This window comes from Sorghum bicolor, chromosome 3 (assembly GCF_000003195.3).
Source record: "Sorghum bicolor cultivar BTx623 chromosome 3, Sorghum_bicolor_NCBIv3, whole genome shotgun sequence".
NCBI lineage: Eukaryota > Viridiplantae > Streptophyta > Magnoliopsida > Poales > Poaceae > Sorghum > Sorghum bicolor.
The window spans coordinates 8,732,889-8,756,143 of NC_012872.2; the positions used below are offsets into that span (position 1 = coordinate 8,732,889).

The window sequence follows — 23,255 nt, forward strand, 5'->3', positions numbered from 1 at the left end:
TTCTCCAGTCCTGCTTCAATGATGGCCTTCAGTGTTCTAGCAGCACAAGGAATGTAACAAAAGGGGAGTTTACGGGACTCAAGCTCCTGCGCGAACTCACGACAAGCATGTATTGAGCGTTGGCTGTTATTGTGTGTGCAAGCAAGGACTCTTGAATCGATGTTATACATCACCAAGACATCCATTAGAACTTGAAAAACCTTAGAACCAGTGGATGGGTATGGGATTCTACACACGTCAAGTAGAACTTTCTGTGAGACCCAGTTTTCATCAATCCAATGGCATTTGATGGACATGTATACAATTTTCTCATACGAAGTCCAAAAGTCCAGAGTAACAGAGAGCCGGGAACTGATACACTGCAGAGTTTCCTTGACATCCTCCTTCATACTTCTGAAGACTTCAAGGATAATTTCTTGAACCTTTTCTTTTGGCCAGAGTCTGACAGACGAGCTCAAGTACTTGCAGCTATCAATAAGCATATTATCATCGAGAGTGGAAGGTGGAAGGGAAGCACTGATAAGCCACCTAAGAAGTAACCAGTTGACATGGTCAACATCAATCATTTCTTTTGTTTTAGGTTGAGACCGTACTTTAGGTTGAGCTTGGTCTTGAACTTGAGATTGAGCTTGAACTTGAACTTGATCTTGAGGCTGAGCTTGAGCCCGAGCTCGCACAGGAACATGAGGTTTTTTGTTTCTATTAAGCATGGTAGCCTCTATGGTACTCTGGGTAGTGAAGCTGACACCCTCAGGAAGTTGGTGATAACCAGGGTGGCGGTTATTAAGATGCTTTCCCAAATTCCCTGCACACAGTCATGCGAAAGCATATTAGTGCCTATGGTGAATTTATACAAATTATATTCATCTACGGCAACTAGTAACTCCAAAAAATCATATTTGGTGCTTATCATAACCATAATCATAATTCTTTGGCCTATGTGTTTGCCTAGAAATAGGCAACAGAGAAATGCTCTAAGTGATCTTTAGGCCGGCTCAAGTGCCGAAAACAAAAGTGAACGCTGCAAATACTGGAAACCCTGTCTATGTGGCTACGCCTCTTGCAAAACAATTTCCCACTAGGAGCGAAGCTATGTTATGTGATCAGGGTCGGCCGACCCTGACGACTCACCGACCACCTCTCATACAATGCGAATTTTGGCCAGCCAAGACCCTGGCCAAAAAATAGCTTGAACCTGGTCCCCGGTAGAGCACAGCCAGACAACAAGCGCCCAGCAGCCCAGCATGGCAGGGTCTAGCCGGCCAGCCTTGCAACGCACTACACAAGACGCAAGGGCCAAAGGCTGGCAAGCCCAGTAGACAATAGCTCAGTTCTTGGACATGCAGTGCTAGCACAGCTGGAGCCCAAAATGCTTGGCCTTTGCTAGATCGGCGATTCCTCTCCCTGACTAGTCCCCTCCACCAGTCCAAGACTATTTTGTGTTCGTTCTCGGCTTCTCGCCTCCTGTCGTCAGGCGCGGCATACCACTCATCATAAATGCATCGTCCTGGCGGCTAGGAGCGCCTGCGAAGAGGCTCTCGTCTCCTCTACCAAAGAACCTAGATGAGGTAACCCCAAAGGCCAAGATCCCCAATTAGCAACTACAGTTGACAAATAAGAATCCGATTTCTCGATCTTTAGAGTTCACTAATTCCCCATTTGTTGCTTGAGTTACAGAAGTACATCCTATTTTTGTGGAATTCCTTAATCACCGATTGATGAAGAAGGATATGATTATCTTTTTCAGCTTTTCAGTTATATAGAATTTGCTACTTCTAGCAAATTAAGAGCTTGCTGCCACGCTCTTCCTCATTCCAGCAAGATGTCATGCAAGTTTGAGTTTGCATTTTGTCTCCTTTTTAATGTTCGCTTTTTTGCAAGCATGTTTTACAGAGCCGGAGATTAGAAGTCTAGAATCGAAATAATGAATTGTAATGAGTATAACTTATGAAGAGACCAGAATAAAAATTACTTTTCTAAGAAAAATATGTGCCACTTCCCCCGTGTAGCAGCGTTTAAACGTTGTGTAAATGGGCTACACAACCATTTATGCGGACGAGTGATCTAGTTATTTCGGAGGTGGGGAAAGGTAGTGCAACCGGCGTTTTGGAGGGTGTGAGGATGACTATATTGACGATTGCTTAAATCAAGTTATTGACTTCAGCTTATATAATTAAATTAGGTGTGTTTTAATGAGGCATATTCTAAATAACTTACTATTACTACTTTGAATCCTAAGAATTCTTAGAATTCGATAGAGTTGGCTAAAATCATATCCGTTGATTTCCATGCAACACAACTAAAGTAAGTATTATACTCTAGTATCATAAGGCCTTGTTCAGTTCGCAAAAAATTTTGAAAAACGACACTGTAGCATTTTCGCTTTTATTTGATAAACATTGTCCAATCATGGAGTAACTAGACTTAAAAGATTTGTCTCGTGATTTACAGATGAACTGTGTAATTAGTTTTTGTTTTTATGTATATTTAGTGCACCATGCATATGTCGTAAGATTCGATGTGACGGGGAATCTTGAAAAATTTTGGCAACTAAACAAGGCCGAAGCTACAAGTAAGTACTGTGTGTTTTGAACCGCCGGTGACAGAAATCCTAGCTTTGCCCCTATTTCCCACACACACCTGACATCACCTCCTCACTCTCACCAACTCAAGAGTTGAAAGCTCATAAACACCTTAAACAACAGCACTGAATCAGCCATAGAACATTCCATGCAACACAACTAAAGGAAGTATTAAACTCCAGTATCATAGGCTAAAAGTAAGTACTGTGTGTTTTGAATCGCCGGTGACATTTTATCCACACACACACATACACACCTTACTCTCACGCAACCTGAGAGTTGAAAGCTCATAGACACTGTAAACAGCACTGAATCAGCCATGGAACATTGTCGCGTGGTGGTAACCCAAAACTGACACACTTACCCGTAGCAGTGGTCATGCAGTAGCTCTTCCTGCAGAGCCTGCAGATGCGGGACTTGCCGTCGGGCGCGGTGTCGAAGAACTTGAGGTAGAGTGACTTCATGGGCTTCTTCCTGGCCTTGCCCTCCTGGCCCGGGGAGGAGGAGGATCCCGCGGCCAGGCCAGCCACGACTGGCTCGACGCCGGGCAGCAGCGTCATGTCGGTGAGCGTCGAGTTCCCCATGCCCGGTGTGCCCGCTCCTGAAAAAGGACAGCAAGCCCCCATGGCAGGTTCAGATTCCACGAGCAATTCACCTAGTTAGTATATATGAATCCTTAACAACTACTCCACGTTGTGCACGGAGAGCGAAATTGACAAATTTCATCTCAGTATAGGAAAAGATTTCCGCGGCATCAACTTGATGAGATCAGACAGATTCGATGAAGAGAACCAAAAAGAGTTTTATCTTGAACAAGGCAAAATCGCAAAAAAAAGGGATCATGGTCATTTATTTCTGGCTATGTGACTTGCGAGGCCGAAGCGAAGAAGAGGGCGGGAAGAATGGCGGGTAGTACCTGAGGAGATTGATCGGGGAGCGAGCCGATCCGTGGACTGGGAGGGGGCAGCGGCGCCGGCGGGGCCGGGGTGTGCGGGCGGGAGAGCCGAGCCGCCGCTCGAGATGGGAGACGACACAGGTCGGGGGGAGCCGACGAGGAGGAGGAGGGGAAATATGAGGGGGCGACGAGCCGGTGACGGCGCCGATCCAGCCAGCGAGCTAGGGTTTGGCCGATTTGGCCATTTGGGTTCACCGCGCAATCGAGCGAGCCCGAGCCTTCCTTGTGATTCTGTGAATCGGACGGCGCGGAACGGCTCGGTGGGCGGCCGCGAGCCAGCCGCCGGCTCCCTCTTGGGCTCCTGGGCTGCGGCGCTGCGCTGGGCTGGGCTTCCTCGTTCGCGAGCCCGTTCACACTTCCAGCAACAAGTACCGGTGTGGCTTCATGAGTCACAGGTCACAGGACTGAAATCTGAACCCATCCCCAGCTGGCCAACTCAGTTTCGTTTGATTTTTTTTTTAAAAAAAAAAGCAGTTTCGTTTTATTTATTTTTCGTTTCATATACTACCACTGCTTTCGACCCAAAGTTTTCTTGGTCGTTACTTAGGGCTTGTTTAGATTTAAATTTTTTTGAATTTTTACACTGTAGCACTTTCATTTTTATTTGATAAATATTATCGAATTATAGAATAATTAGGCTTAAAAGATTTTGTCTCGCAATTTACAGCTAAACTGTGCAATTAGTTTTTGTTTTCATCTATATTTAATGCTCTATGCATATGCCATAAATTTTGATGTGACAGATAATCTAAAAAAAAATGGTTTTTTTGTTGAACTAAACACAGCCTTACTATTCTGACCAAACGGAGTGGCTCGGCAAAAATTTCAGATATGAGAACACACAAGGCATATAAACCAGGGCCCTGCTGCCGTGCAACCGCAAGTTATGAGTGGGCCACCGAACAGGGCACCCCAAAACTAGGCCTTGTTTAGTTGTCAAAAGTTTTTGGATTTTGATACTATAGCACTTTCGTTTGTATTTGATAAATATTGTTCAACTATAAACTAACTAGACTCAAAATATTCGTCTCGTAAATTACAGTTAAATTGTGCAATTAATTTAGTCTCAAAAGATTCGTCTCGTAAATTACAGTTAAATTGTGCAATTAATTTTTGTTTTTGCCTATATTTAGTGTTTCATGCATATGCCACAAGATGTAATGTGACGAGGAATCTTGAAAAGTTTTTGAATTTTGGGGTGAACTAAACATAAATTTGTATCAAAATCCTAAAAATCATAAATTTCTGTCATGATTTTGTATCAAGATTATATATAACTAAAAGTCAACATAAATTTGCACTAGTATAAATTTTTGTTGACACACGTTGGTGGGGGGGGGGGGGGGGGGCGCTATGGCCCCTGCCAACCTCCTAGCTCCACCACTACTGTGAAAGCGTGCTAAGTCTGGAGCGGTCATGTCTCGTTGCTGCGTCCCTACGGGGTTGGCAGCGAGCCTGCAAGTGCACTATGATGTTTTACTTCTATCTGCAGTGTGTCAAAGTGAAGTGTACAATTTGTAACAAATGAAGTAGTTATCTATAATGACGAAATACAGCTATTTTTTGAGTTATGATGGGGTTTTAGATGATAAGTGGGTCTAAGAAGATGAGACATCTAGAAAGATGACTCATGTTGAAACTCAACATTTTGTTTTGACCACCTTAGGCGCGCCCCACCACCAATAAGGCAATATAAGCTAGGTGGATGTCTCGGGTCAACAGGAACTAACATGGCTGCTGTCTGTGTTGCCTGATCAGGCCGCGCCCAAGGACAACAAACAACGTTTAGTCCGTCGTTGGTGATGTTTAAGTCTATGATGAGAACGCTTTTCTAAATAAGATGACGGACAGGTAACAAGGTTTAGTCTACAACACTTCCCTAAAATAAGATAATCAAGGATATCAGGGACTTAGCGGCCTGTTCACTCTCACAGTAAATCAGCCAACAATACTTTCTGTCATGGCTTCTCAGCCAAACGAACAAGGCGAGGTGAGAATAGTACAAACTTAACATCAGATCCAGTCGTCCTCTAATTTTGCTCATTGTTCGTTTCAAAAAACAAAATGACTCGTCTAGTTTTCAGGAAACCAAGACCAACCTGTCGATTCACTAATACAAGTACAGGTCGGAGTTGGAGTATATACCCAGATCTCTCTACATTCTGTGCCTGCCGCTGTCATTACAAATTTCAATTATGTCAATACGCAGATCTGATGTCCCCTTGAATCTTGATGTGTATTGTATGCATCCCTATAGTGTATCTGTATCTACTACCCGTATCCTCAACGAGTCAGGAGACGGACAGGATCAGCTCAGCTCAGACTGCATCAGCCTGCCCGCCCTGTTCCCCCCGACAGAAACAGAGGAGCTCCGTCGTCGTCGTCTTGTTCGCAATCGCACCGCCGCAGCGGCAGGCATCACTTTCTCCGCTTCGATCTTCTCCATATCACGCCAAGGGGAAGCGTGAACATCGGGAACGGGATCTTCGGCGGTGGTATGCTGCAAAAAATGTTCATCGACCAATAAGTGGCGTTGTGGGTGTGGCAGTCAGAGAGCCAGACAATACTCCAACTGAAAACTGTATCTTTATCAGCGTACTGCTGCTTTCTTTTAAAAGCTTTATTAATGGATGAATGATCAAGCACGAAAGCTGGGGTTCCCCATTTGGAATTAGTGGAGTAGCATAGCGACACACGAAAAGGGCTCGATTCGTCAGGGCCGGCACACTAAACGCCTGAACGAACTGTTGACGCGGAAACAAAGGTGATGTGTAGCCTCTCTCTGAAGAACGCTGCTCTGCTCGAGATCAAATCATCAGAGCGGGCCAACTCCATTTGGATTTTGGAAGCGCCTGGGCATAATTTATCATAAATTTCAAACCGCACGATGTCCAAGTTACCTAATCTTGATGAGAACCCAGGAATCCAAGAACGTCATGTACTCATGTTTAGCAGCTGAACCAACCCATTGCCCGCCCATTGTTTTCTATTCTGAAGAAAAGAAACCCCGATGCATGCTTGCTAGCCAACAAAGAACAAACCAAACCAACAGGCTACTAGAATGGCACGATTTGTTTGCGACGTTCGAAGTGCAGACAGGTGTGGTGTGCTTACTGCAAACTGACGGTCTCGATCTGGGTGAGCTCGGCGTTCAAGAAGCCGCCGCGCGCCGTGGCGTGCTGCCGGACGGCGAGCACCCTGCAGCCCAGGCTCCGGACTCTGCTGTACTGGCTCGGCGCCCTGCACCGTAAAAGAAACAAGCGAAAAGATTCAGGCAAATTGGTTGGAGCTGCATGTTCAGAGTTGGGAACACAAAACGAATTCATCACGAAAGCAAATGGGCCACCTCCATCGATGGGTTTCGATCACGCGCGCTCACTCACCTGTAGAGGAAGCTCTTGTCGTGGAGGCCGACGACGAGCGTGGTGGCGCCGAGCTTGTTCACCGTGGCCACCACCGTCTCCCCGAGCTCCCCCTCCGTCACCACGATCTCCACCTTGGCCTGCAACATCCGATCGATCCTCTGGGTCGTCAGCCGTCGATCACGAGACCGACGCTAAACAAGAACAGCGGCGGCGCTTTCGCCGCCGGGACAGGACAGCGACCGCAATTGACGGCGCAAGCGCAACAGCAACATCACGCCGGCCGATTGATTGAGTTCGGTGCTCTGTGGTCTGTGCCAAGCCCCGACGATCGACTATCCTACCAACCCAAAATCCAATTGTGCTGCCTGCTTCTGCTTTTGTTTCTTTGCTTGAGAGAGTCAGAGACCACGTACGTACGTAGGTACGTACCTCGGCGATGCCGTTGCAGAGGTCCTTGAAGGCGAGCGCGAGCTGGAATCCGCCGAGGCGGAGGCGGCGGCGCTTCCGGCGCGACCGCGCCGGCGGGCAGACGTGGAGCAGCGTGATGGAGTCGCTGCTGCGGATGAAGTTGCCGACGGCCCACTGCAGCGCCGACCGCGCGGCGGCCGCGTCCTCCACGACCACCACCACCCGCTGGCTCTCCATACATACAATACAACCCAACGCCGCCTCCGGCCGGCGTACCCTCAGGATTGCTGAAACCAACAACCTCCTCCTACTCCTAGCTAGCTAGCAACCAACTTCCTTTGAGTTTGATGTGACTGGCTGATTATCTATCCATGCCGGCCGATTCCCTTTGGGACGAAAGCTCGAGTCTTTCTTGTTCGTTAGGTCAGGGATGAACTAACTAAGCACATGTACTGATGTGCACAAACTACACACTACTAGGTGAGCAGCTTAGGCAGCTAATGGCGACACTGTGGAGGATTGTAGCTAGAGCAGAGGGAGGTGTGGCTACTGGCTAGCTGCTAGAGTTAAGAAACGTTGATGAGGTTGGCATGGCAAGCAGGGGGACCAGACGGACCAGAGGAGGTGATAGAGAAACCAAGGTAGGAGGAGGTTGCAGCTGCAGCTGCAGCCAAGGCCAAGGATACTAGTATACCTGTAGTGTAGGTCCCCTCCTGTCTTGTTAATTTACTGACATATACAGCTCCTAATCCTAACTACTATTATACAGGAATTGAGATTGAAAACTGAATGGGTGACGTGACCTGTATATATGTGTGTGTGTGTGTGTGTGTGTCATCCCGCCATTATTATGTCATGTCAAAGTGTATTCATGGCACCGGAGAGCACAATCTGACATTATTGCTTCGCTGTTACTGTTTGGACGCTTATCATTTTGCTTCTTGTCTGTAACCTAAGCCCTGTTGGCTTATTCACTTTGGCCTTGCAGCGTGTGCTGTGCCTCTGTTGTGGCCGTGGGCATGCGTGGCGTATGGTCCTCCATTTGCTCGCCGCTGTCGCTGTGCACGCGACGCAACACACAGTACAGTACGGGTGTTTACCAGTCACGCGATAGAGGTTAGCAGTGGATTACGGCATCGGTTTTGGCCGGAATCTTGTTGCCAACACAGCCAACAGGCAGCAAATCGCAGCTCTTTTTCGTGTGAACTTCAGGGAAGCTAAGCCAGGCCAAGAAACGGTCAGAAACATCACCTGGGTGTGATAGCGTCAGATGCGTGAGGCATGAGACACGGCCGGTCGGATTCGGTTTCGTCTCAATTCAAGTTTTATTCTTTTTTTTTCATATTTAATATATATACTAGTACTAGTAGGAGATGATAATAAAATTATAAATAGCATATTGCAATGCAATTGTCAATGGACTATTGTAGAGTTGGCTAGTGTAGCAGTTGGTTCATTAGGTGGAGTTGCTTGAAAGAAATGTGCGTAGATGGTAGTGGCTCATGTCATGCTATACAGATAAATATAAAAAATATATAAATATATGTAACACATTCATGCTTGCGTTGCTACTTCTCAATATATAGCTTTTGTTAGATACAGTAAGATAGTAGTAATTGGCTTTATTTGTTTCTAAGGTTGTTGGCTGACATCGCTGGAAAACGCTCTAAAAAAGCACTCGCTGAACAACTGAAGATCTCTGTACGGCCATCAATGGGACCAATATGCCCCCATCTCTGTATTTTGCTTATAATTAAATCCTTTACCTATGTATAAAAAAACCGCATAGCCATGCAACAGCTGGCATCGGGCTCGGGCCAAACGGCAGGTATTTGGTGTGATGGTGTTGTTATTTGTGAGAGAAAAATGAAAACTTGAAACAGTAGCCAGAAGACAAAATAGCAACAGCTAGAGCAGTAGAGCCACCTCTAGTCCTCTACCGATCAATCAAGCCTTCCTCATATACTCCTACTTCTCGATTCCACCGTTAAAAGTTTCATTTCTTTTTTTAACCAGATGACTGATTCAGATGCAAAGAATGGCACCATCTCAAGTAAACAAACTAGTTAAGTGGCCCAGCTTGATTACAGTTTCAGAATCCCACAAAGCATGCGCATGATGCATGCATGATCGCGCTCTGCTGCTCGCGCTAAGGCCTGGTTTAGATAAAAAAAAACGTTTTCGGATTTTTGATAATGTAGCATTTTTGTTACAGACAAACTGTATAATTAGTTATTTTTTTCTCTATATTTAATGGTTCATGTATTCGATGTGATCGAAAATCTTAAAAAGTTTTTGAATTTCGAGGTGAACTAAACAAGGCCTACATGACAGAGAGAGAGAGAGCGCAACAAGGATAGTAGAGCCAAGAGGGCCATGCCATGGTGATTGGCATACGCAGCTAAATTGGCATTGGAGCGCTGGTGTTTTCGTTGCTGCTCTTGTCCTGCTCCGCACGTGTGCGTGTTCGCCGCGACGGATGTCTGGTGTCATCTTCACTGCAGCCGTCCATGGCTGGACCACCGGAGGAACCTACCACCGACCACACACGCCATTCGTGCCCTCACTACATGCTGACCTCCTATTGCAGCCTTTTCACAGTTCGGTCAGCCGGCCGGGATGCCCCGGATCCCTCCCTCGCCGCTGAACTCAGGCTGTCAGGTGCAGTGCAGGCACGTCAAGTTCGGTCGATGCTACCTGGTACGATACTACGGAAGCAATGAAAATTAGCGCTAGCCTTGTCACCAACACTTTGATTTCGTTTATACTCTCAAAAAGGCCTATTTTGAACTTTGACAGGAGGCATATGCCCGAGATGCCCAGCATCATTGGTGCGTGACAAAACCAAAGATGAAAAACAAGACATTTTTCTGCTGGCTTGCTTTCTCGTGCCCGGTGCTTTGTGCACGTGAGCTTTCAACCTTTCGGTGGCGGCAAAGGTTGGCCGCCGAAATGCCCAACGCCCCCAAGTACAACAGGTACTAGTGTTGAACGGAACGGGCGAACCGCCGTTCTGTTCCGGGTTCGGCGGGCTCGTAGCGCCGACGACATTGGGCAAAGTCGGCCCCAGCCACGGAGCCCCCGGTCCTGCATTATGCTTTGCTCGGAACATGGCCCTGGCCTGGCAGGTCTCTCCCTCATCCATTTGCAGAATCCGTGGCATCCTGCAGCAAACTCTAACCCACACATCTCGCGCCGAACATGGGTTGTGGTCGCCTTATCCAACAGACAGGCAAGCAGTATCCGTTCCTGTGGAGCAGAGGCGTTGGCACGCCATTGATGAACCAACTCAGCGCCACTCCACTCCAACCAACCACTAAGATACCAACACTAGAGGCCGAATGAATATCATAGCTTAACCAAAGAGGAAAGAACAACTAACCCATGGACCCGAACATCGTTACATTCCACAAAAACTTTCCAATTCTTCAGGGGTTAAAAGCTACTTACAGGCGAAAAGAAGAAATACCTGTGTTATACTGAAAGCAGCATCTCATCTCATATCTCATAAGCTAATAAAGATGAACTGCAACGGCACCAATCTTTCTGTTCATGGTACAGTTGAAAACTTAAGATAACCGGTAAATTTTTCAAAGTTACACTACCACCAGTACAAAACAGACAACACGGCTAAACTTTGTGAAAGGAAAAAGTTACTGAGCTAGGCCCGGCGTTGCATGCCTGCATTGAGACCGGCCTATACAACTAAATCCCAGGCGCAAGGTATGCACATCAAGGGCCACAAGCTTATACCTATCAAGCATCAGCTGCTCATCTACTGGTAACTCTCCTACAGAATACGGGTGTGCCACGTCAATGACCAAACGCTGCAGGCCTTGTCTGGACAAAGGCACACCCAAGTGACATGGTGGTATAAGTTCCATTTATTTGTTGAATACTATGGGATGCATCATGCATGTGGTAAAAGACTACGACACCCGCAAGTATGGTTGCCAGCACATTTCTGCTATAATCAATCTCTCCCATAGCCCCGGTGAGGATACGAATTTCCAGGGCCACCTGCCCCTGTGTTTCCATAGCCACCTGTCCCTGTGTTTCCATAGCCTCCCATCCCTGTGTTTCCATAGCCTCTGCCACCATAATATGAACCACGAGAACGCCCTCCACCACGGTAACCTCGGGCGCCACCACGATAAGGCTGCCTGTGCCTTGGAAATTCACCAAACGTCTGCACACCAATAACAATGAGTAAAGCAGTAACAACAGAAACTCTAGAGTAAAGGTAGAATAAAGGTGGTTCATGTACCTCTGTGTCTACTCTACGCCGTTCAGAAGGTCTGCCCCTTCCATTTGGCCCTCCACGTCCAAATGTTCCACTAGAGAGGGAATCAAAAAAGTCGTCCTTGACATAAACAGGCTGCATTAAGGTCAAGACAAGTTAAGATTCCTTGCAAAGAAAAAACCATCAATATGTCTGAAACAATGATAAAAGAGCATGAAACCTTAACAGCTAGCTCTGGGTTGTCAGTTTCCTCAACCTCCAGGTCTTCATCAAACACATCATCTCCCACCTCACCATCCTTGTCCCTTGACTGGGATTTCTTACCAAGATGACCCCAGACTTCATCTTTGTTAAACTTCTCATTCATGGCCGTGAAATCAAATTCTTCAGTGAATGCTGTTACAGACTGTGAAAACTGCAAAGCAAGATACAAACATCAACAAATCTGACATTGAAATTTTTAACAACAAAGACTATTCAATCTGAGCATCATTTTCCAAGGTATACAAATACTCCCTCCATTGCATTTTACAAAGCATAGTCTGGAACAGTCTCCCAAATGGCAGCACTTTAACCATTCATTTCTTTTACATTATACTTCTATGATTATAAACTTATGATCATTGGATAGCACATTTGATTGCAAATCTAATTGTATCCAGATATTATTACAATAGTTAAAAAATGTTGGCTAAGTTATTAGTCAAAGATTGTGAAGTTTGAACCTTGATATGTGTGTGCACCTTATAAACTGGACCAGAGGAGTAAAACCCAGATATGATGCAAGAGGCACTTGCACAAGAAATATCTGAAAGTACACTCTAAAGGTTCATAGAGTTTGTCCTTATAATGTGGACACACATCTCTTGGACCCAGAATCAACTATGCTTATCAACGGCAGACTCAAAGCGGTGCAGAAATTTTGTACGCAGTCAAAGCCAGAGCCTTCCTACTATATGCTACAAGAAAAACTTGGTATATGGGCATAGGGATCACAAACCACAGCGTAGGAGTAATGGTCAGATGCTACAAGTCATCTAAGAAACAACAGCGCACCGAAAGCACACATGCTCAGGTACACACTGATGGGGTCAGTGTACCACTTATCACGAGTCAAAGGTGTCATTTTCCAACTCACAAGTTGTTTACAGTGTTACTCGCTTACAAAGCAATTTCACAATACCTTGCCCAAAAGACATTTTATGTGCATTGTACATTGTGAGATGTGCGAACTCACTAGCAAACTAATAAAGTGAAGCAGGAAACCACTTCAAAGCGTTATCATACTTATGCTTTTCTATGGATACAAAATCAAAGAATCCATATGGCTGAGCTAAATTGTAAATATTAAGTCGTTAACAACAAATTACTATTATCAAATCAAAAAATTATTATAGTTGGCATATTTGTCAAATTTCATGCTTTAGAGTTGACAAAAAACAAAACAAAGCTGCACAGATCATCTGAATATTATCTATTCTTAAAAAACATAGAATGATTCCATTCAGACTAGTTAGAGCAAAAGGTAGGGACGTGAACCATGAGACAAGTTAAATTAGCATCCCTTGTCACTAAATATGATCGAATAAGGAAAGAAAAAAGAGAGTGGAATGTATCAGCATACCGCGCTCCCTCTACCCCTTCCACGGCCCCTAAAGTTGTGATGGTTGTGCGAACCAGATCCATTGTACTGAAATAAAAGTGAGGCGCAACTTAATGAGTCCATGATAAACATACTAAATAAATGCAAAGACAAATATGGGATAAGCGAGAACTTTCTTCAAAGGAAACATGAAGCATTAATTTCATTACATGGTATTTCAAAATCAAAACAAAAGCAAGAAAAGGAATGAACCAAAGCAAGGGTAATCAATAAAAAGCATCATGGCTAGTGAGGTGTACGCAAAATTGGCAAAAAAAAAACTAAAAATCCATGCTACCTTGCATAGTTCTTTTTTGGAAACCTGCAACCTCACCTTATCTTGTAGGTTAACTTTCAGTTGGTCATATAGTTAAAACATTTCCATGTTTATATATTTATCAACCAAAAATTTCTAGTATGTATATGTTACCGCTTTTCATTAGACTAAGCCAGAACAAAAAGAAAGTAACGACCAGCAGAATAATTTTCAAAGTTCACAAATTCAAATTTAAAAAGATTGTGGCTCTAGGTTCATCAGGTCATTGAGAATACCTCCAAATCAAAACATGTAACAGAACATCTGCACATGGTTAAAAAACTAACTGTTTTCAATTGAAAAAAAAAATCTCTACTTTGCTTCTGCAAGCACGAAGACATGAGTAGAAAAGCGCATACCTTCTGAGGTGTCTGTTTTGGCAATGGCAATATAGGCTCCTTATTTTCAGGCAGAGCCCGTGATGGTGGGTCTGGTAGCAAAGGGTCAGGTAGTAATGGTTCTGCAACCTTAGCCTTAGGCTCAACTGGCTTGACTTCTTTGCTGGCCACCTGTAATGGTGCCTGCATGGAGTGCGACGATGAGAGCACAGATGATGTGTTCTGCAATAGTTGACCTGATGGTGCCAACAAAGGCACGGGCATCTCCACTTGGGCTGAGCTAGATGGGGCAATAGTTGAAGAAACAGACTGAGATACAGTTTGGTATGCCAGTGTTGAGCCTGGAAGAGCAGTAGCCTTGTTGCTACCGAATGAAGTTAAGTTATGTGACACTGTTGCACTAGTTTCAGCCACGGAAGTTGGCTGGCTTGGAAAAGGAAAAGTTGCGCCAAGAGATGTTGCAGGAGGAGTAAACAATGACCCCATGTTTGGCAACAGAGGCTTTGAGCTTTCTGGAGCTAATAAGGTAGCAGAAGCAGGAGCTGTTGTAGCAGGCAGGACACCTGTCGAAGGACCTTGACTAGTAATAGGTGGCATCAATGAGGGTTGGAGTTCTGACAGCTTTTGTGGCCCAGATGGCAAAGAAGGATTTAGTCCTGGATATTGAAGATTCTGGGGAACTGACAATCCTGGTGTTGGCTGAAGCAAAGGAGGTTGCTGCAAATGAGGTGGCAGCCCACTTGAAGGCGCATAGTATCCTTGCCAGTACATTGAGGGAACTGAAAGTGTTGAAGCATTTCCTGCTGGAGGCGCCACTGAAGAGCCCCACGGAGCATTTCCTGCTGGAGGTGCCACTGAAGAGCCCCATGGAGCAGCATTCCCTGGTTGGTATAGAGGAAGGTTACTCTGAAAAGCTGGCCTCTGAAGCCCATATTGAACTGCCTGGGAGCTGAGGTCTGGTAAAACTGCACCCCCAGCTGAAGGCAAACTTGACGAAGTTGATGCTGGTTGAGAATAATGTGACTGCAGAACAGTGTTCGTGAGCTAAGCAGCCATGAAGGGGCAGAGAACAGTTTATCTATTTTATACTGGTATATGGCGGTACCTGGATTATGGCAGGATCGTTGTGCAGGGAAGCTGCTTGTGGTGGTGGTGGCGGTGGTGGTGATGACTTAACTTGCAAGTCCTATTGGAACCCAGGTAAATTATAATGTTAAATAAATCAAAAAATTGGCAGGCAGTTTAAAAGAGGAAACTGTAAAAGTACATATATATATATACATATTCAAATATGCGCACTGAAAACATGACATGGATCCATTCGTGCATCAAAACATACAAGGCAAAATAATCAATGGATGTCATAAAGTTTAGAGAAGGAAATTACAAAATATAAAATTTAAATAATTACATGACAACATGATACGTATCATTTATGGATTGCACACATATTGAACTAAAATATTCAGAACTACCACATAGCTAATATTAATTGTCTGCTTATTGTACTGAATTGGATACACATGAAATATAAACATATACAGAGTCTTTAAAAAACAAGTTGAGGTACGTTAGAGAGGAAACATAACAGACACAACAAAGAGTGCATGATACATAAAATAAGTAGAATTAACAATAGGAAAATAGGAAAAAATAAATTTCCTAGGTCATTTTGACACAAGGTACACGCAAGAGGATGTAAGTATGAAAGACTAAAACAAATACTTAATTGTGTCCCTGTGGGCAATATTACTGTAGGCAGGCAACCAATTCAAGCATCATGTTCTTAGTGACTTTATAGCAAATCAGCAATCTTATTCTAATAATTTTAATGACACAAATACAGGAAAAGAATGCAAATACAATAATTTGTGAAATAGAAACATGGACACCACGTGAGTTTGGCTTAGTTTGGTGAGAACACAATTCCACTATTGCTTTTGCATCCATCGGACCCTCAAACTGATGGGCCAAAATGCATAATTGGAACACAAAATGTAATGGCCATTAAGCAGAGACCAAGCACCAACGTTAAGAAACCATCGACAGTGTGCATTGAACAACACACAATCGTCGAAACTGAAAGTAATATCACATCAGGAGCCCTGTAGATGGTTCCATATACCTTGATATCAGTTCCCCGAAAGAGGATGTACTCGTAAACTTTGTCGCTAGCAGGAATCTGCATTCCGTCTTTCTTCCGCCCTTCGGTCCCAAAGGACCTCACTACAAAACAAGGAATTGACAGGTGTACATCATAACAGCGGCATCTGAAGTAAAGCAATAGCTAAGGCCTAAGGCACACGTTTTCTCAGTATGAAAACTGAAGTTTTAACTGATTCAGGCATGAGAGGACATAACAGGTGCAACAGGGTTTCAAATCGAGTTAAGGAGCAAGTGTTTTGGGTAAATATAGTTCTACCATACTACAATATTGGAAAAATTCGAATTCCCCTTGATCCCTGAGACCCTGGCATTGATAGGGGGACAGGGATTCGCCTCGCCAAGCGAACCGGAGAGCAGCAAATCTAGGTCTAGAACACTCGCATCTGAGGAAAATGACAGCAGTGGGTGCGGAGCGAGCGCGCTGGAGAAGGGAAAGCAATTACCATTGCGGAGGCCGATGCTGGACTCCTCGGTGTTGATGTTGTAGAGGACGCCCTCGTACCTGATCTCGCTCTTGGAGGTCAGGCTGATGAGGCTCCCGATGTACGACTCCGCGGACCCGGCCGCCCCGCCGCCGCCGGACCCGGCCGCGGCCGCGGCAGGCGGCCGCGGGGCCGAGGAGGAGGAGGAGGACGCCGACGGTGGCGCTTCCGCCGCCATGGCCGCCGCGGGATCCCGGGGCGAGGGAGGCTAGGGCTAGGGATGCGAGGTGGTGCTGGCCGAGAGAGGGGGAGGACGAAACCCTAGCAAGAGATGCTCAGATCCCGTTGGTGCGCTCGCTCTCCTGGCTGCTCTCTATTAAAACGGGCTTGGGATGGATATGGGCGAGGTGATGTGGAGAGGTGGAGGGGCGGTTTGTTTGCGTCCGACCGGATTAGGGGCCCAGGCGACGAATTTCTTATGCCTAAAGATGATTGTACGATCCATTGTGCAAGCAAGCCCGGCAGCAGAAATGTACGATCCAGACGTGGAGTTAGGAATTCTCCCCGCAGTCAGTATATCAACTTCACATTTCAAAGGTCAAGGCGAGGCTCTCCCGTGCCCCAACTACTATGCCGTGGCGGGATGCAGCAACCGCCAGGGACTGTCCGAGCAGCGGCGCCACACATTGAGGGGCGCCGCCGCTCCAGCCACGCGCAGGCCATCAAGGTGGCCGCGCTGGATGCATCTGGTGCCCCGTCATGTTGGAAGAGAGGGAAAAGAAGAGGAAGGAGCGGGCGACCCGTGTAGGGGATGGAGAGGGAGGGGAGCCATGGGTGTCGCCGATAGGGGCAGCGATGTCACGGGAGGGAGAGGACCGAGAGGGAGGGGACGGGAGCGTTTTTTTTTTTTGCGATACGGAGAGAAAAGGTGGGAGATCGTTGTCCTCTTTCTCTCTTTTTTTTACTTGACCCCGCCGCTACGTATTCCAATTGGACCCCGTTGATACGTATTCCAATTGGACGACGGGGCACACGTCAGTCTCTTAGAATTTAAGACGACGTGGCCACTTCGCCGGATCAGGGTTCAACATAGAATTGAAGAAGTTAATTCCATTCTAATTGGACGATCATAAAATCAAATAACCAAACCAAACCTTCAAAAGTTCTAGTTCAATAATCAAAACCTTCCAAAATTTAGGCACGATGTCCTTTGGATCAATATTAATTTAGGTGTTGTTTGTTTCAACAACAAGGACAATAACGTCAGTGGGAACGGTTACGCATGTTATCTTTTACCATGCAATAATTGTTACCTTTTTTTGTTTGCGGACTAGAGCTAAGGGTATGAGCAATGTATAGAACCGTCCCTACTCTTAATTTGACCTGACCTTGATTAAACTTTGCCACAATGTATAGGAACGTACCTGGCTCTATAAGTGAGGCCTACACCATACAAAATATATCATTCACTCAACAACCTCTTCCCCGTCTCCCACCTCTCTCGTTTATTGTTCTCGTCGTTCTCCTCGTAGCCCACCGCACCGCATGGACATCTACGCCTCCTCGCTCCTCTCGCATGTCTCTTCGGCACCTTCTCACAACTCGCCTCCTCCCTCCTCCAGTGACTAGGTGCCCCCATCCGCTTCCTCCTCGTGCACCTACACACCCCATCTGCTTCCTCCTCCGGATCGAAAAGAGCCATTGTCACTACTCTAGTGTATGCTGCCTGGAGCCTACAGCTCACCACTGCCCCCTCCTCCTGCAGGTGTCGCCGGTGCGCGTAGAATGGGAGGGCGAAGTCCTCAAGCCTCTGAAGCTCTTCCGACTTCCTCTCGACGGCTGGAAGAGCAATGGCAAGAGACGTGAGAGAGTGCATGAATGTTTTTATTTCTCATAGCCGGGTTCAATAGATGGGAGCAGCTCCTTCGTCAAGTTGACCTTACAGTATGAAGGAGCAAGCCTGACCCTTGCACTAAACGTATCAGAGCGGCATTAAACCGCACACTGCAGACATTCTAACGCCTGGAAAGGAGCGACAATAACCTTACACTAGCCCATATCAAATATTGTCGTGATCGATTACAGTATAGTCCAACCAAACTTAAATTAACGCTAACAGATAGCCGTGTGAATTTATTACGAGAAAGCTCTCCATCACTCGAGTGTTTTTCGAGCTCCCAACATACTGGTCTCTTCTCCGAATCGGCCTCTCCCCCTCTTCTTCTCCAAGTCCGATGGGCTTAGAAGGGGCTCAAGGGAGATAGGTCGGCCAGGCAGTGGCGGCAACGGGAGGGCGACGTTAGGGTTTTGATGGCGGTGGTGGCGGTCGTGCCAGGTGGAGGCAAAGACACCCATGCCCGTGGTGGTAGTGGGGGGAGGGGCAGGAGGAGGCTGCCATGGGCATGGTAGGGTCTCACCGGAGCTCCATAGCCGCAGTCACAGAGCTGCGAAGAGGCCCTATCGCGCCATGACAGGGCGGTGGGCGACGACATAGCATGAGGAGGAGGAAGAAGAATAGTGAAGGAAAATCGAGTTCTCAGTTGACAGACCTATTTATTACAGACTTAAAATGCTAAACCAAACAACACTATAGATGTAGAAAGAGGTAAAAGCATGAGCATAAAAAGGTATTATGGGCACATTTGGTTTCCATTAGTACTTTGTCTCGCATTGTGTGTACAAATAACCCAAAAAACTTACTCGAATAGGTAAGCTATTTTGGCTTTCACATACTAGCAAAGAAAATTTCGCTTGCACAGGTTTCAAAACGCTCTAGCAAAGGAACTAAACACTCAACCTTGCTTGACATCTTCGTTGAGCTAGGCAACACAATGACTTGCAATAGAATCAAACATACCTGGTACGACATGCTAGGTTGGATGAAATAAGCAACTATGCCTACAAAATGAGAATAGCAAGACTTGCTAAGCAGGCTAAGAAAAAGGCTTAATAGGATGAGTGAGGAAGAAAAAGTATAGCGTATTTTTGAACTGATTCTAATAACCGCTATTAGATGCTTCTGTAGACCGAATCAATCGTCCACCTTCAAGACACTACAAGTTTCAAAAACATGCCTATGTTTACTAAGATTTCTTTTCACTTTGAATCCGAAATTCAAACCTCTACTTGTGGGGGTATAAACCCCTATACCCTCACGGGCCTATATGGGCCGCACCATCAGAGGTGGCTCGGCCCACAAGATGAAGACGTGCGGCGCACGACTGGTCGGCGTGCACCGCAAGGCTACAAGATTTTGTACCAAATAGGATACTTTGCTTGTAACTCTGTCCCTTCAGGATATATAAGGAGGGGCAGGGGTCCCCTAGAGGACAGACCATATCACATCATATTATCTCTCAACACAATCCATTACAACCAGACGCAGGACGTAGGTATTACGCCAACTCGGCGGCCGAACCTGGATAAAAAGCTTGTCCGTGTCTTGCGTCACCATCGAGTTCGTAGTTTGCGCACCGTCTACCGATAAACTACTACCGCGGGTATACCCCAAGGTAGACTGCCGACTAGCTTTCGTCGACAGTGGCGCGCCAGGTAGGGGGTGTGCGTACAGCTCTCCCGACGAACAAGATGGCCATCATCCCCGACTTCGCGGCCATGGCGGGCGACTTCACGTTCACCGTCAGCCTCAACAACTTCACCGCCATGACCACGGAGGAGGTGTAGATCCGATCTGCGCCAACCACTTCTTCATCGACGTCGGCGGCGGCTTCAACCACGCTGGCTATGGTTTCGACCACACCAGCAGCGTCTCCGACCACGCCGACAATGCGTCACCTGCTTCCCTACTACAAAGAGAGGCAGATCGACGACATCGATCTGCTCGGGCTAACGACCAAGTTGTTTGGCCTACTTGCTCTGACCACCAGTCGCAATAATAATCGCCGCGAAGAACGGCGCTACGACAACCGCGACCACCGTCACGATAACAAGTCCAAAAGCTCGAGGGCCAGACAATTTTGTCGTCACCGACCAGACTTTCATCCAAAGATAAGTACACTTCTAATATCTTATTTATTTTTGGCATAATATTTTTTATTATCCTTCAAAACCAACTTTTTGTTTAGCCACACTAGTTTTTTCTCCTACACGAGCTTTCCAGAGCCGGTACTGTCTCCGACTCCTCCCTACACGTGCACGAGATCCGCCCTCTGCGTTCCGGGTGGTCGGCAGTAGCTCTCTGGCGAGGCTGGCAATCCCACGCGTGTCTAGGTTCCGCACCTCATGCTGATTGTTGGCTAGACCAGAGCTGGTACAAGCTCTAGGATGAATTAACTACTCGTGCTAATTTTATAATAAAAAGTCTAAAACTTATCTCAGTGCTGATTTTTTATCTAGAGTTTATTTATACATCATGTACTACCTATTTTCTCTATATTTATTTTTCAGGAGTTTGGCCCAGTCGACAAGCTACGCTCGGGGACTCGTCGACTATTCCCTACGCTGTGTCCGGGGACTGCTCCGACCACCGAGCACGTTTACGTTTCCAACCACGCTCGGGGACTTGTCGACTACTCTCTATGCTATGCTCGAAGACTGTGCCGACCACCGAGCACGTTTACGTTCCCAACCACGCTCGGGGACTTGTCCACCGGTCCCTACGCCGTGCTCGGGGACTGTGCCGACCACCGAGCACTATACGCTCGGGGACTGGTCGACCAGCTCACCAATTTAAGAGCTTGGGGACTGCACCGACCACCGAGCACTATACGCTCGGGGACTGGTCGACCAGCCCACCAATTTGAGAATTCGGGGACTGTACCGACCACCGAGCGTTCTATGCTCGGGGACTGGTCGATTAGTCTATTCAATTGCATACGAGCATGATATGCTCGGGGACTGGTAAATTCAATTTTTTAGACCTTGCTACAAGGCTCATACTTCGCCTTCCAGCAAGCTCGGGGACTACATCGGTACGATGCATCTGGCGATGCATCTCAGTTTCAGAATTTCTTTGAGGACTTTTCTTTTGACCCTGGCACCACGTGCCTACGTCACCTACTACCAGGCTCGGGGACTAAGTGGGCACACTTCACCTTGCGGTGAATTTGCTTGCTTTTTTGATGTTTATACCTTTCAAAAAAGTAAAGTGGGCACACTTCACCAGGAAAGAAATCTTTTTTAATTTAGAGCACCATGCATTCTTCGAACAACCTGCTTCTTCGATGTCAATGTTGATCAACTGTCTTTTGAGTTGGTCAAAATACCGTTGCAACTGTTCGGGCAACTTTCCTGTTTATTGAAGACGTCAAGCCTCACTGATCGAAGAAGCTCAAGACGGCGTGTTACATCATAATACATGGTGCTCGGGGACTAGCTGTGGGGGTATAAACCCCTATACCCTCACGGGCCTATATGGGCCGCACCATCAGAGGTGGCTCGGCCCACAAGATGAAGACGTGCGGCGCACGACTGGTCGGCGTGCACCGCAAGGCTACAAGATTTTGTACCAAATAGGATACTTTGCTTGTAACTCTGTCCCTTCAGGATATATAAGGAGGGGCAGGGGTCCCCTAGAGGACAGACCATATCACATCATATTATCTCTCAACACAATCCATTACAACCAGACGCAGGACGTAGGTATTACGCCAACTCGGCGGCCGAACCTGGATAAAAAGCTTGTCCGTGTCTTGCGTCACCATCGAGTTCGTAGTTTGCGCACCGTCTACCGATAAACTACTACCGTGGGTATACCCCAAGGTAGACTGCCGACTAGCTTTCGTCGACACTACTCAACTTTCAAACTTCGTCACTTGTGATGGCGGAGTCACGGGTGGTAGCGATAATCGTTGGCATCACAGACTATTTGGAGCAATTCTTCGTTATAGGCATGCATGTGGCATATGTTATCTAATTATTTGGTACATTCACATGGTTATTGAAAGGATGAAGATGCCCAAAAGGGGAGAAGGGGGGTATTGGGATAATCTAAATTCTCAAAAAAAAAAAACCCTAGCATTTGGCCTATTTCACCCCTTGTGTCGAATAGTCCAATACTTGTGCAGCCATCGAAAGCCGAAATTAGGGTTCCAACATATGTACTACCTCCTTTCCATATTATAAGTTATTCTATTTTTAATATATTATTTTTATTGTGCATTTAGATATTTACTATGACTAAATTTGTAGTCTTTACTATGTATTTAGAAAAGCTAGAATAATTGATAATTTAGAACGGAGGGAGGATCTTCTTTGTTTAATTTTATTCCTTGGCCATTGTTCGTTTTGCTGAAATTTTGATTACACTGATGCTTATACTAACATATTACTGTTGAAGTAGTGTAGCAGAACAACATCATTGTGGATGCAAAAACCACATGTCTTTAATTTTGGTCTGATTTGTAGGTTTCATGTTCATGCATGATGGTTCAAGTTTTCCATATGGAAAATTTTGCGCTTTACCACGATAGTTCACTTGATCGGCAATAGGTTAAGAAAATATATGTGTGGTACACCATGATTTTCCTATGTTTTGCTTATCAACGCGAAATATAGGTGATCGGCACCTGCTCTTTCATTCCTTCTTTTTTTGTTCTTTTGTCAATTAATCTCCAACGAAAATACTCCTAATCACTCACTGAATTGTAAGAAAAGGAAATTGTACACGTTCCCACTCTTGCAGTCAGTGCTGTGTGATGCTAGCAAAATTTAAAAAAAAAATGTAGAATCTCGTTATTGTCAGGTTTGGTATGTTCAGGACGTCAGGATGTACAGTATATCATTGGACTGGTGGACGTGGCACCTGGCACAAACCGGGTGGTAGTAGAGAATCCCAAGCCCCCGGCAAACGAACCTGA

General features: G+C 46.0%; 2 protein-coding genes across 2 annotated transcripts; both read right to left on the bottom strand.

The window, feature by feature from the left end:
• On the bottom strand, window positions 5,440-8,066 carry LOC8070452. Its single transcript, XM_002457451.2, has 4 exons — window positions 7,332-8,066; window positions 6,921-7,039; window positions 6,652-6,777; window positions 5,440-6,037 (listed from the first exon to the last, which is right to left on the bottom strand). Exons 1-4 carry the CDS (start codon window positions 7,545-7,547, stop codon window positions 5,956-5,958), a joined length of 543 nt encoding a protein of 180 aa, XP_002457496.1. The 5' UTR covers window positions 7,548-8,066; the 3' UTR covers window positions 5,440-5,955.
• On the bottom strand, window positions 10,785-16,847 carry LOC8070453 (protein decapping 5). Its single transcript, XM_002457452.2, has 8 exons — window positions 16,459-16,847; window positions 15,975-16,075; window positions 14,955-15,035; window positions 13,871-14,872; window positions 13,178-13,243; window positions 11,774-11,968; window positions 11,578-11,688; window positions 10,785-11,499 (listed from the first exon to the last, which is right to left on the bottom strand). The coding sequence occupies exons 1-8, from the start codon at window positions 16,673-16,675 to the stop codon at window positions 11,284-11,286; spliced, it is 1,989 nt and encodes a 662-aa protein (XP_002457497.1). The 5' UTR covers window positions 16,676-16,847; the 3' UTR covers window positions 10,785-11,283.

Coding starts and splice junctions, on each gene's coding strand:
- LOC8070453 (XM_002457452.2), bottom strand. CDS start 16,675: ATGGCGGCGGAAGCGCCACCGTCGGCGTCCTCCTCCTCCTCCTCGGCC. Junction 13,244..13,870: donor CAAAACAGACACCTCAGAAG/GTATGCGCTTTT, acceptor CTTTTATTTCAG/TACAATGGATCTGGTTCGCA. Junction 11,500..11,577: donor GGCGTAGAGTAGACACAGAG/GTACATGAACCA, acceptor ATTGGTGTGCAG/ACGTTTGGTGAATTTCCAAG.
- LOC8070452 (XM_002457451.2), bottom strand. CDS start 7,547: ATGGAGAGCCAGCGGGTGGTGGTGGTCGTGGAGGACGCGGCCGCCGCG. Junction 7,040..7,331: donor TCTGCAACGGCATCGCCGAG/GTACGTACCTAC, acceptor CGGATGTTGCAG/GCCAAGGTGGAGATCGTGGT. Junction 6,038..6,651: donor ATCGAGACCGTCAGTTTGCA/GTAAGCACACCA, acceptor CATTTTTTGCAG/CATACCACCGCCGAAGATCC.